At 43.6% G+C, this 13721-nt stretch overlaps 1 protein-coding gene across 3 annotated transcripts in view; it reads left to right on the plus strand.

Moving 5' to 3' along the window:
* ITGA1 (integrin subunit alpha 1) overlaps positions 1-13721 on the plus strand; it is a 129590-nt gene that overhangs the window by 77972 nt on the left and 37897 nt on the right. For all 3 annotated transcript variants that reach the window (XM_073343911.1, XM_073343913.1, XM_073343912.1), the window contains 2 exons: positions 6577-6831; positions 8761-8891. In XM_073343911.1, coding sequence (XP_073200012.1) covers positions 6577-6831; positions 8761-8891 — 386 coding nt within the window. The remainder of the gene's footprint in view (positions 1-6576; positions 6832-8760; positions 8892-13721) is intronic.

Here is a 13721-nt window from a genome sequence, read left to right on the forward strand (position 1 = left end):
TGGCTAAGAAATGTATCCTTAATAGACCTGGGTGAAAACTGAGTTCAGCCCCCATTCATACTACAACTTTCATCTGTGTTGTCAACAAATTAGGGGAAAACCTTGCTGTACCTGGGTTTCCTGAGTTAGTTACAACTGCAGTGCGGATGGAACTTGTTGGGTCTTCCTGCTTAAAGAGGAAGGATGGTTAGAGTGCTAGTCTGGGTCGGGGGAGAATGGGTTCAGTTCCTTGCTCTGCCACATACTTCCTGTTTGACTCTGGGCTTGTCCACATGGGAACACTCAGGGAAATTAATCTAAATTAATGGTTGAAGTGGATTATTAGTTAAACCACATTAAGCCTCTTTGTGGACACTCTGAATCAGAAGTTAAATGGCCTTTACCTTAAGCTAAATCAAATTAAGGCAGTTTTAATTATGAATCAAAGTGTCCACACAGGAGTTTAATCTAGTTTAACTAATCCACTTTAAATTAATATCTTTAGTTAATTTAAATTAATTTTCCCAAGTGTCCCCATGTAGACAAGCCCCAAGTGCATGCATAAAATAGATGTAATAGTGCTCCCATACTTTACAGGGGTGCTGTTAGGATGAGCACATTAAAGATTGTGAGTTGTGGAGATATTACAGGGATGGGGCCCAGATAGATAGATTCTGATTCACTTCGTTCTCTAACTTGGCAGTGATATTCCTGAATGTTCTTCAAATTGATTGTCCATGTGGATTCCATTCTTGAGGCGCATGTGCCCCATTCACGTAAGATCAGATTCTTTTGACCAGCAGTGTCTGTTGGGGCTATGCCTGTGCCCTAGATGTCTTCATACCCCACCATCCCCACTCCCAGTCATAAAGGGTACTATGAGCCCAACCATCCCTTAGTTCTTTCTTACTGCCCATGGTGGTGAGATAGAACCCTTGCAGTGTCTGACTGCATCTCTGTGACTGTTGCAGTTAGCGTTAGTGATTTATTAGTTGAGGTAGTTAGTTAACTTTTATTTTGCCCAGTGGCTTAAAAATATAACATTTTTATTAATTTTTCTTACACAGTTAATAGGCTCAGAGCCCCAGCCATCCAGTACTGGGACTCAATTTCTGATAATAGAAGCTGCATCTTAGGAGTTTAAGACATGCTCCTCGTGATGCTTCTGTGCCTCTCAACAATAGGCACTCTAAATGGCTGATTCGTTTAGGTGAAGGGCATATCCCTGACCATTGCTCCAGCTGCCTCTCTTTTTCCAAGCGCACTGAGAAGGGATGCCAGCCAAAGGTTATATTGTCTGGAGCAGGGGTAGGAAAGAGCCTCACTCCAGAGATAAGGAGACTCTCGTAACTGGGTCACAATTGTCAACTTGTGTTCGGGCTGGTCTTGAACTTTGCAGTGGAATGGCCTAAGATGGGTTCCTCTGGACTCTGATGCCAGCAGTACCAGCTAAATCTAAATCCACTGACCACCTTTCCTCCAGTACTGACTCTTTGATACCCACAGGACCCAGTGCATTGATATCATCCCTTTTGACACCTGTGGCCTATTTGAGACCAAGTGAGCCTGGTACCAGAGTCCCCCTTGCTGACTCATACAACATCAGCTATGCTAACGAGGCCTTCAGTCACTGAAATTACAGGAACACATACAGCTATGCAGTACCATCTGCTTCTCCTACCCAGATAAAGGGATGCAGGAGCACCCTAACACAGCAGAATGGGAGCCCCACCACTGGAGGAGGGGTATGTCTTCTCTATCATAGAGACTCATTTCCTGTTCATCCCCCTCCATGGGAAGCACACTGAGAGTCAGGGAGGGATTACACAGTGAAATTAATGGCCAAGACCCTTGACATCTCACTGGAAACTGTGTGGCTTCTCTTGCATGATCAGCTAGACATTCTGCACCGTTCCATACCTGGTAGAGTCACCATATGCATTAACGAGGGACCGTTGCAAGGATGAGGAGCAGACTCCAGCATCAATAGCTGTCACTTTTAAGAGGGTGGATAGATGGTACCAAGTTCATCACAAGGGCTTTGAGGAAGCCCCTCACAAGGGCTTCTATTCACTTCTGGTGCCAAGCTCACTTGTCATAGCAGCTATTCAGGAAAGATCCAAGCAGCAAGGGCCTTATAAACAACACAAAGGGAAAAGGATCGTTAAAGAGTGGATCTGTTCAGCAAAAAAGTCTACTCCTCTGACAGTTTCCAGATAGGCATTGCCAACTGCCAGGTGCTTCTGGCAAAATGTGACTATCTGCACTCGAACAAATTGTCTCAATTTATAGAAAGACCTCTTGCAGGAGCACACGAAGTATTAAAATTCATCATGCTAGAGGCACAGCTGATAGCTGGGAACTTCCCTGCAGGCTGCTTTGGATGTGTCTGAGAAATCTGCATACACCATGACCACACTGGGGGCAATAAGAAGATCCTCCTGGTGCTAGTCACTGGGGATACCAAGGGATGTCCAAATCATTTGAGGATTTTCCGTTTGAGGACTGCAATCTCTTCAACTCAAAGACCAACAAGTCCTTCCACTCATTAAAGGACTCCAGAGCCATTTTGTGTTCTCTAGTCTAGTACATGCCAAAGAGAAAGCAAGCCAGACTTCAAGCCTCCTTCAGCCAGCATTCCTGTGCCTCATACTATTATAACCCAGAGGGGGCACTGGAGCTACCAAGGAAGAAGTAGAGGTTCCAATACAGATGACCCACTGCCTCTGACAGATACGACACATTTGATGTCTTTCTCTTGACAGCAGCTTTCATACCACAGTCAGAACCTTTGGAGATTTCTTCTCTTCTCCTCCCCCACTTTGCCTCTTTTGGTAACTGCCTTCCTTTTTTTCAGTAGCCTGGATTGGGACCATCATGGACCAGTGGGTCCAAGAGATTGTCAGTAATGGATATTTGCATACAATTTCAGTCCCTTCCTACCCTCCACCCCCTTTTCCCATCCCCTTCAGGGACCCCTCACAAAATACCATTGAAGCAAGTAGACTCTCTGCTACGTCTCAGAGCAACAAAATAGGTACCCTTAGAGTTCAGAGGTAGGTGGGTTTATTTCTACAATAGTATCATTCCAAAGAAGAAAGAAGGTTCAGTGTCTTAACTGCATATTTCCTATGAGTCAGATTTATCTCACATTTCTAGCAGGAATATCTCTGTATACATACAAAGTCCTGCCCTTTGGCCTTTCCACAGCTCGAAGGGTACCATCAAGTACTTGGCAGCTCATTTGAGGAGATGTATCCCATTTACAGGTTGATCTGAGGAAGATCATCCCCAGCAGGTAACAAACTCAATTCAAGTAACATTACACTGGGCTCAAAGACAGTGAAAAATCCACACTTACTCTTAATCAAAGCATAGAGTTCATAGGAGTCATGTTAGATTCTAGATTACCAAGAGCTTGCCTCCCAAAAGAAAGATTCCAAACTATAGCCGACCTCATCAGCCAACTTCAAGCTCATCCAAAAACCTCAATAACAGCATGCCTCATACTTCTGGGACACATGTCCTTATGGTCCTATGTGACAGCTTGACAGACTTTGCCTATACTTCATGCAAGGGTGATTGAAATCAGTGTATCTACACAGCAGACACTACATGGATGTGTTAGTCACAGTTCCACCCTCAAGAAGTCCCCTCTCATTAGATTGGCAAAAAGACATCTCAGATGTGCAAGGGAGTAACCTTTTTTGCACATCAGCATACCAATACTCTGGTGACAGATGTCTCATCTCAGGGATAGGGAAATCATCTGAATCACCCAACATAGTCACACAACACAACAGTTAGATCCTACATCCAGATCCAGTATTGTTATACGTGACAGCCTGGAAACTGGCTACCCAACATCCACTGAAAGAAAGTGTTCAGCAGAAGTTCAGAACATTCTGCTCCAAAGCAAGAAAGCCTCAACTAGACTGACTTCCATAAAGTTAAGTGGAAGAAGTCTTCTATTTGGGCGTCTCATCACCAGCTTCCCAACAATACCCATGTTATCAATATTGGACTATTTCCTGGCCCTGAAATGATTGACTTTCTATTCGTTTCAGAGGGATCCATCTAACAACAATATCTATGCATCACCCTCCTATCCAGGGCCACGCTGTGTTTTCTGACCCTGCAGTGACCAGATTCCTTACAGGCCTCTTTAATGTTTTTTCTACAGTTCAGAAGCTCCATCCCACTTGGGACCTCAGCATAGTATTAATAAGGTTGATGGATTCCCCACTTTGAACCATTAGCAATCTGTTCTCTGTACCACCTATCTAAGAAGACTGGCTTTTTAGTAGTGTCAAGGTTCCTCCCCCACTCTGAACTCTAGGGTACAGATGTGGGGACCTGCATGAAAAACCTCCTAAGCTTATCTTTACCAGCTTAGGTCAAAACTCCCCAAAGGTACAAAATATTCCACCCTTTGTCCTTGGATTGGCCGCTACCACCACCAAACTAATACTGGTTACTGGGGAAGAGCTGTTTGGACATGTCTTTCCCCCCAAAATACTTCCCAAAACCTTGCACCCCACTTCCTGGACAAGGTTTGGTAAAAAGCCTCACCAGTTTGCCTAGGTGACTACAGACCCAGACCCTTGGATCTTAAGAACAATGAACAATCCTCCCAACACTTGCACACACCCCCTTTTCTGGGAAATGTTGGTTAAAAAGCCTCACCAATTTGCATAGGTGACCACAGACCCAAACCCTTCGATCTGAGAACAATGAAAAAGCATTCAGTTTCTTACAAGAAGACTTTTAATAAAAATAGAAGTAAATAGAAATAAAGAAATCCCCCCTGTAAAATCAGGATGGTAGATACCTTACAGGGTAATTAGATTCAAAACATAGAGAACCCCTCTAGGCAAAACCTTAAGTTACAAAAAAGATACACAGACAGAAATAGTTATTCTATTCAGCACAGTTCTTTTCTCAGCCATTTAAAGAAATCATAATCTAACACATACCTAGCTAGATTACTTACTAAAAGTTCTAAAACTCCATTCCTGGTCTATCCCCAGCAAAGACAGAATATAGACAGACACACAGACCCTTTGTTTCTCTCCCTCCTCCCAGCTTTTGAAAGTATCTTGTCTCCTCATTGGTCATTTTGGTCAGGTGCCAGCGAGGTTACCTTTAGCTTCTTAACCCTTTACAGGTGAGAGGAGCTTTCCCCTGGCCAGGAGGGATTTCAAAGGGGTTTACCCTTCCCTTTATATTTATGACAAGTAGTCATTACATCAGCTTGAATGATAGGGGTGACTCAGGTCCATAAGTCAATTCTTCTATAGTGTTTCATAAGGACAGCTTTATTCTCAGAGCTAGCTTCCTGCTCAGAGTTGTTTCAGAATTCCATATGAACCAATTTATTAATCTCCGAGTTTTCTTCCATAAGGTTAACTCAACCCTAGGGGAAGTTATACTTGATGTAATAAGGGCATTGTCAAGACAAAATCATTCAGGAACACACGTAGGCTCTTTGTGACCTTTGCTTATAGGGTTAAGGATCTCACAATATCATCGCAGAAAGTATCAATATGGGTCTCTAAGTGTATAAGAGTGTGTTACAGTTATCCAGGTTAGATCCACCCAGCCACATTACAGCTTATTCCACTAGAGGTCATGCAGCCTCTGCTATCTGACTGAAGAATGTCCCTATTTGTGACATGTATAAGGCCAGCAACATGGAGTTCAGTCCACACATTAACAGGAGACTATTCTTTGATACAGGCATCCAGATCAGATGCCTACTTTGGTAGGGCTGTCCTGCAGGATTCCTAGTATCCACCTCTACACAAACAGAAAATTGCTTGATGGCCATCATAAGTGGAATCCATATGAATAATCCTTTGAAGAAGAAAGCATGGTTACTTCCCTTACAGTAACTGTGACTCTTTGAGATGTGTTGTCCACATGGATTCCACAACCTGCCCTCCTTCCCTGCTTCTACAGAGACCTACTCCTCTGGCATTCTGTATTGACAAATGAACTGAGGATGGTTGGGCACACTCTGCCCTTTATACCTCAGGTGGGGGGCTTGAGGACAACTAGAACCTGGCACAGCCTGAATGGACCCTGATGACCAAAAGAATCCAATCTTGCACACATGGGGTGACTATTTCAGGGCTAGTAAACAACCCATACCTTACCAAGACTGGAATTACAATGTTCAGGACAACTGCCATTTGTGATCCAGAATAAATCTTGTTGTATCTTTCCAGTTCAGGGAACTTCTTTTGGAAAGAATCCTTGCAGCACCTTAAGGGGTTAAGTGGTTTAGTTAAAGTACCATACAGACACTATTAGGATGCTGTGCCTTCCTACAGCCCATTACTTCAGACAGCTGTCACAGACAGACAAACACACTGCATGTCTCTCCTTTCCTGCTTAGAGTCAGTATGGCAGCCATAGTTTAGGAACCACAGCTTTTCAGCATATATAGAATAATATTTTAACACCACATGGTTTCTGTTAAGCGATTTAACTTTGTGTAATTTATCTGTTTGTCTTGAGTGCACGTGCTTTTAAAAGCCTGCTTTGCTGCAAGTTGATGGCAGTCCCTAAACATTACATTTATCCTTTTCACAGACAACATTTGAATATCAGATGAGCCTTGAACCTATGAAGCAAACTTGCTGTTCATTGTTAAAGCACAGTTCCTGCAAAAATCACAAGAACGAACCTTGCGGTGCACGCTTTGGGACTGCAATTGCTTCAGTAAAGGACCTCAACCTTGATGGGTTTCACGATATTGTAATAGGAGCTCCTTTAGAGGATGATCATCGAGGAGCTGTGTACATATATCATGGCAATGGCAATAGTATAAGGAAAGAATATGCACAGGTAGGAGTCTGTGATAGGGTGTAAAACCCCACGCTGGGCTACAAGGGGTTAAAGGATTATTTTGGGCTCAGCCAGCCCCACTCAGCCACACCTGCAGCAAATGCTCCATCTAGTGTAGGAATTAAAAGGCAGGGATTTAGCTCATTTAGGTGGCAGAGCTGGAGGTGAGCTGGGTGGCAGATCTGCAGCCCACAGCTCCAGCAGAGCAGCGGGAAGCTTAAGACTCTGACACAACTGCCCAAAGGGGCTTTCTGTGTGGGAAGGAAGGACCCACCCCAGAAACAACCAGTGAAGGAAGTATCCTGTGGAGGTTGGATATTGGTAACCCCCTCTTACTTATTGTGATTTGGGTTTCCCCACCAGGGGAAAGCCTTGGACTAAGCTGATCCCAGGGGGTGTCCAAGAGGAAGAGGCCCAGGGAGGACAGCCTTATACAGCCTGGGGTGTCAGATTACTGGTAGCCCAAAGGGCCCTGGGTCAGAGCCTGGTGGAGTGGGAGAGCCCAGGCTCCCCTCCCCACAATCCCCTTGGCAGTCAAGAGTTGCAGCCATGACCATTAGGCCACACTCCCCAAGTGAGGACCGTTATAGAGTCAAACATATAGTTTAGCAGCAGTTTTAAGAACAGTGACAGGTTTCAGAGTAGCAGCCGTGTTAGTCTGTATCCGTAAAAAGAAAAGGAGTACTTGTGGCACCTTAGAGACTAACAAATTTATTAGAGCATAAGCTTTTGTGAGCTACAGCTCACTTCATCAGAGCTGTACTTCACAAAAGCTTATGCTCTAATAAATTTGTTAGTCTCTAAGGTGCCACAAGTACTCCTTTTCTTTTTATAAACAGTGTATCTTAACAGACATATCCTTTGATTAGGGTGGACTTATTACTCCTTGAGGGCTTGATCCAGCTCCTATTGAAATGAGTGGAAGTCTTTCCATTTACTTTGGATTAAATCCTTAGTTTCTTTAGTACAGCATTTGTGGCTCAATGGCAAGATTCCTATTGACTTCAGTCAGAGTTTGATAGACCCCACTGAAGTCAATGGGAGTTTTTCCACGGACTTCAGTAGGGTCAAATTGTGACCTCCGCAACCTTGACAGCTTCCTTTTGAGAATGCTAAGTACAGTTAAACTCATTCTGACTTTATTAAATTTGACTATTATGATCTATTGTTAGAAAACACTGTTTCTTATGTTTTATCATGTTTTCTACTGTGTTTTCATTAGAAACCTTCTAAATATGCTCTGTATGAATATATAAAGGAGACACTTAACAATTCCTAAAAGATCCATTTATATTGGGCATTTATATTGTGCTTATCACCATGGTAACTCTTTTAGAAGGTCTATAACAGGGGCGGCCAAACTTACTCACCCTCCGAGTCATATAAGACAACCTTCAGAAGTTCGAGAGCCAGGGCGCACCTGACGGTGCTCGGGACTTCAGCCCCACAGGAGGTGCCTGCCGGGGCTTCAGCCCAGCTCCTGTTGAAGCCTTGAGCCCTGGCAGGTGTACCCCACGGAGCTGACCCTCGAGACCCCCCCTCCCCACTGGGCAGAAGTCCTCGAGACCCCCCCTCCCCATGCCCTGACAGGTGTGCCCCATGGGGCTGAAGCCTCGAGGCCCTGCTCCCCGCTGGGCAGAAGCCCCTACCCTACCACCCTGCTGTAAGACAGAGGTCCTGAGCTCTCCCTCCCCCCAGTCTGGTAGGTGGAGAATGGGGAGGTGCATGGGGGGGGGGCTCCGTGAGCCACACTTTAATGGTAAAAGAGCCACATGTGACTCGCAAGCCACAGTTTGGCCACCCCTGGTCTATAATGAAAATGCAGTGTTAAAATTCTAAAAAGCCTATTCACACCCAACTTGTGCATCCTTAATTTTTTGATATATGAGTTGTTGTATACGACATAAAGCTATTAATTCTTTTTCATAGCATATTCCATCAGGTGGAGATGGGGAAAAAGTGAAATTTTTTGGTCAGTCTATACATGGAGAAATGGATTTAAATGGTGATGGTCTAACGGATGTCACTATTGGAGGCCTTGGTGGTGCTGCCCTCTTCTGGTATGTATATTAAAAGCATTTGTTTAAAGGGCAAACCCTAATCACCTGTAGATGGTTGGATGTTCTCTGTTGGTAGATAAAAGGTTTCATGTTGACTGTTTTCCTTATTCCTGTACTGTTGTTGTATGTATTTAGATGGAATAAAAGAGCCTAAAGAGCCATAGGCATTAATATGACCTGAAACTTTCCAACATTAAACAGAGTTAAACAAGGTTCAGGGTTTGGTACACAGAGACCTCAGCTTACTTACTTTGTGCCATGGCAAACAAACCATTAAGTATCCTTTTAACTTTTTATTAAAGGTACAGAAAAATAAGGAAAAGCAGTTAAAGCATTTGAAATGCAAAGCCTTAAATAAGGTTTTCATTTTAACAACATTCCTTGTTCCCTGGAGAGTCTTCAGAAGGAATTCCCACCTCCAGCCCATCCCCCTCCACACCTTGTTCAACAGTTTTATAGGTGGTAATAACTGTTTTCTTTGGAAAAAGAGATGGGCTGGAACTTGAGCTGTTGCTCCTGCTGTTATTGTCCATCCTTTCCCATTTCCTAGAAGACCCAACAAGTTGGAGACACACACAAAAGTGGGAGAGAAAAAAATAACAGAGAAAATACAGCTTCTCTCACTTGCAGCCTCACTTCTGGAGAAACACAAGCATGGCTCATGGTCTTGTCAGTCACTCCAAGACCTGGCAAACTTGTACCAACATTGGGCAGTTTAGGGCATTGCATTTATCTTCCTGTTTCGTGACAGAGGCTTAGAGCAGTGTTGCAAAATATATAGTCTTGGCCAACTAAGCCAGACTCTTGTTAGACAGAAGGAAAAAAGGAGAGGGATAGGAAAGAGAAGAAATAAAGTGGAGAAGGAAAAGAACATACAAGTCTCACATCCCAGGTAGTATTTGGGATTTAGCCAAAGCCAGTGGAGGTGGTGATGTATTCTGGTTCCCTCTCTCAAGTCTGGTCTAGTCAGGACATCTTTCAAGATTAGAAGACAGTACGAGTAGCAGCCATGATAGTGAAGCTTGCTCCTTTCACAGTCAACCAGCATCACAGTAGCTAGCTTTTCCTCTCACAGTCTCTTTTTGAGGACCCCAAAAGGGGAATGATGAGCAGACTAGTCCTCTCAGTATTGTCCATCTATTAGGCCTAGTTTCTAGCACACCAATTTTGGTTTTCTGATTTTCAGTTCTAGAATTTTCTTGTTTACAAAGCAGGATCTTAACACATACCTTGAGTTATATTAATAGGCCTTTTTGTTCAGACTAATTTATTTTTTGTCGCCTTTTTGCATCTTTTCCCATCAACATTTGCTATAGGTTATTGTGACATCTTTTAAACTTACGCTCACTTTTTACATTTGACCTTACAATTAGGGTAAATTTGCAGGCCCAATTATTATAGGAGTGTGTGTGTCCATTAAAATAATAGCACAAGTTAAACACCTAATTAATTAACGTACACACTCCAGATTGAAGGGTGGACTATTGCAGGAAAATGATGTATCTCACCTGTGTCTACTTGTTTCATCTCATATTTTAGAATTATCTATGGATCTTAATATTTTTAATGTCTCCCTGAGAGGAGGAATAATGAAAAAATGAAACTTGCTATATTATAAAAGGAAACATAATTTTAAAATTTTTATCTAAACAAAAAGACCCTATTCTTTTAGAATGTAGACAAAATAGAACCTGCAACATTTTCACTGAACTAACTGTGGCTTAAGATGTTATGGCAAAATTAAGCATACATTACATCTAAGGTCAAAAGAATAAATAACAAATCCAGCACTTCCTGTAATAATAATAATTAAACATATAAAATCCTGTTCTAATTTAAATGAACACCTGAGACTAAATTCAGTATTGGTGCTGAGTTTGTGATTACTGTCTGAATGACAGCTAGTCTATTCTAAGCAGATCCTGTCTTTTGTTTCCCCATTTTTCTTCTTTCCCCTTCCAACCTACTTTTGTCTCATCGAATTGTCTTGTCTTTTAGGCCCCAGTTTCGCAATGGAACCACTCACAGTGGGTAAAGTTAAGCATGTGTCTTTGCAGGATCAAGGGTCTTAGCCTGTCTTTCTTTGGGACAGAGACTCAATGTTAACAACCCCAAAAGGTCAAAATCATGAGTCAGACTCCAAAAATCATCAGATTTTCTTAACAATCATAAGAAATTTTAAAAATAATAAGTTTGGGGTCTTCTTATTTACATTCTGGCCTTTGAACCATTAAGGTGCCCTTGGGTTACATTTTCAAGCTTTTCTTTGACTACAAAGACTAGAAACTTCCTTTTTGTTTTTAAATGACAGCTAAGATTCTTACCTAATCAGTGATCCCCAAGAGCTGGGGCTTTAAGCAAAATACCAAATATCACAAGACTCTTGACAAAATCATAAGACGTGGCAGCATGGGGACTGTCATTTACTATATATGCCTGGTACAACAGAGGCCTGACCTGGTTGAGGCATCTAGGTACTTCAACATTAGATAGGTTAAGTCATAATAGTGAAAGCAGATACAACTTCTGAAGCCAATGAATGTTGTGCCTATTTATACTGGGCTGGATTTAACCTTGAAGTCAGTGAAAGTTTTCATAGACAAATCAGCGTTGTCTTATAAAAACAGAACAGAAATCGTCATAACAAATAATGCTTCTCCCAAGACTTTGCCAACCAGAATTTTGGACTTAGAACTACTTTTATTTTTTGCTCTTAATACATTTTATGTTGCCTCAGTGTGGTTTTAATTTGCTGGCTTTTACATACTTTGCAAACATCAGAAAAGTAAGAAGTAACAACCATTTTTGATAAAAATTTCAAAAGCTCCAAAATGACTTAGCAGACTAAGTCCCATTTTCAAAGCCCTGGTCTACACTAGGACTTTAGGTCGAATTTAGCAACGTTAAATCGATTTAAACCTGCACCCGTCCACACAGTGAAGCCCTTTATTTCGACTTAAAGGGCTCTTAAAATCGATTTCCTTACTCCACCCCTGACAAGTGGATTAGCGCTTAAATCGACATTCCCGGCTCGAATTTGGGGTACTGTGGACACAATTCGATGGTATTGGCCTCCGGTAGCTATACCAGAGTGCTCCATTCTGACCGCTCTGGACAGCACTCTCAACTCAGATGCACTGGCCAGGTAGACAGGAAAAGAACCGCAAACTTTTGAATCTCATTTCCTGTTTGGCCAGCGTGGCAAGCTGCAGGTGACCATGCAGAGCTCATCAGCACAGGTGACCATGATGGAGTCCCAGAATCGCAAAAGAGCTCCAGCATGGACCGAACGGGAGGTACGGGATCTGATCGCTGTTTGGGGAGAGGAATCCGTGCTATCAGAACTCCGTTCCAGTTTTCGAAATGCCAAAACCTTTGTGAAAATCTCCCAGGGCATGAAGGACAGAGGCCATAACAGGGACCCGAAGCAGTGCCGCGTGAAACTGAAGGAGCTGAGGCAAGCCTACCAGAAAACCAGAGAGGCGAACAGCCGCTCTGGGTCAGAGCCCCAAACATGCCGCTTCTATGATGAGCTGCATGCCATTTTAGGGGGTTCAGCCACCACTACCCCAGCCGTGTTGTTTGACTCCTTCAATGGAGATGGAGGCAATACGGAAGCAGGTTTTGGGGACGAAGAAGATGAGGAGGAGGTTGTAGATAGCTCACAGCAAGCAAGCGGAGAAACCGGTTTTCCCGACAGCCAGGAACTGTTTCTCACCCTAGACCTGGAGCCAGTACCCCCCGAACCCACCCAAGGCTGCCTCCTGGACCCAGCAGGCAGAGAAGGGACCTCTGGTGAGTGTACCTTTTAAAATGCTATACATGGTTTAAAAGCAAGCATGTGAAAGGATTACTTTGCCCTGGCATTTGCGGTTCTCCTAGATGTAGTCCTAAAGCCTTTGCAAAAGGTTTCTGGGGAGGGCAGCCTTATTGCGTCCTTCATGGTAGGACACTTTACCACTCCAGGCCAGTAACACGTACTCGGGAATCACTGTAGAACAAAGCATTGCAGTGTATGTTTGCTGGCATTCAACCAAAATCCGTTCTTTATCTCTCTGTGTTATCCTCAGGAGAGTGAGATATAATTCATGGTCACCTGGTTGAAATAGAGTGCTTTTCTTCAGGGACACTCAGAGGTGCCCGTTCCTGCTGTGCTGTTTGCCTGTGGCTGAACAGAAATGTTCGCCGCTATTAGCCACAGGGAGGGGGGAAGGTTGAGGGGGTAGTCACACGGTGGGAGGAGGCAAAATGCGACCTTGTAACGAAAGCACATGTGCTATGTATGTAATGTTAACAGCAAGGTTTACCCTGAAAGAGTGTAGCGACTGTTTTATAAAATGTGTCTTTTTAAATACCGCTGTCCCTTTTTTTTTCTCCACCAGCTGCATGTGTTTCAATGATCACAGGATCTTCTCCTTCCCAGAGGCTAGTGAAGCTTAGAAAGAAAAAAAAACGCACTCGCGATGAAATGTTCTCCGAGCTCATGCTGTCCTCCCACACTGACAGAGCACAGACGAATGCGTGGAGGCAAATAATGTCAGAGTGCAGGAAAGCACAAAATGACCGGGAGGAGAGGTGGCGGGCTGAAGAGAGTAAGTGGCGGGCTGAAGAGAGTAAGTGGCGGGCTGAAGACAGGGCTGAAGCTCAAATGTGGCGGCAGCGTGATGAGAGGAGGCAGGATTCAATGCTGAGGCTGCTACAGGACCAAACCAGAATGCTCCAGTGTATGGTTGAGCTGCAGCAAAGGCAGCTGGAGCACAGACTGCCACTGCTGCCCCTCTGTAACCAACCGCCCTCCTCCCCAAGTTCCATAGCCTCCACACCCAGACG

Source organism: Lepidochelys kempii, chromosome 5 (assembly GCF_965140265.1).
Source record: "Lepidochelys kempii isolate rLepKem1 chromosome 5, rLepKem1.hap2, whole genome shotgun sequence".
Classification (NCBI taxonomy): domain Eukaryota; kingdom Metazoa; phylum Chordata; order Testudines; family Cheloniidae; genus Lepidochelys; species Lepidochelys kempii.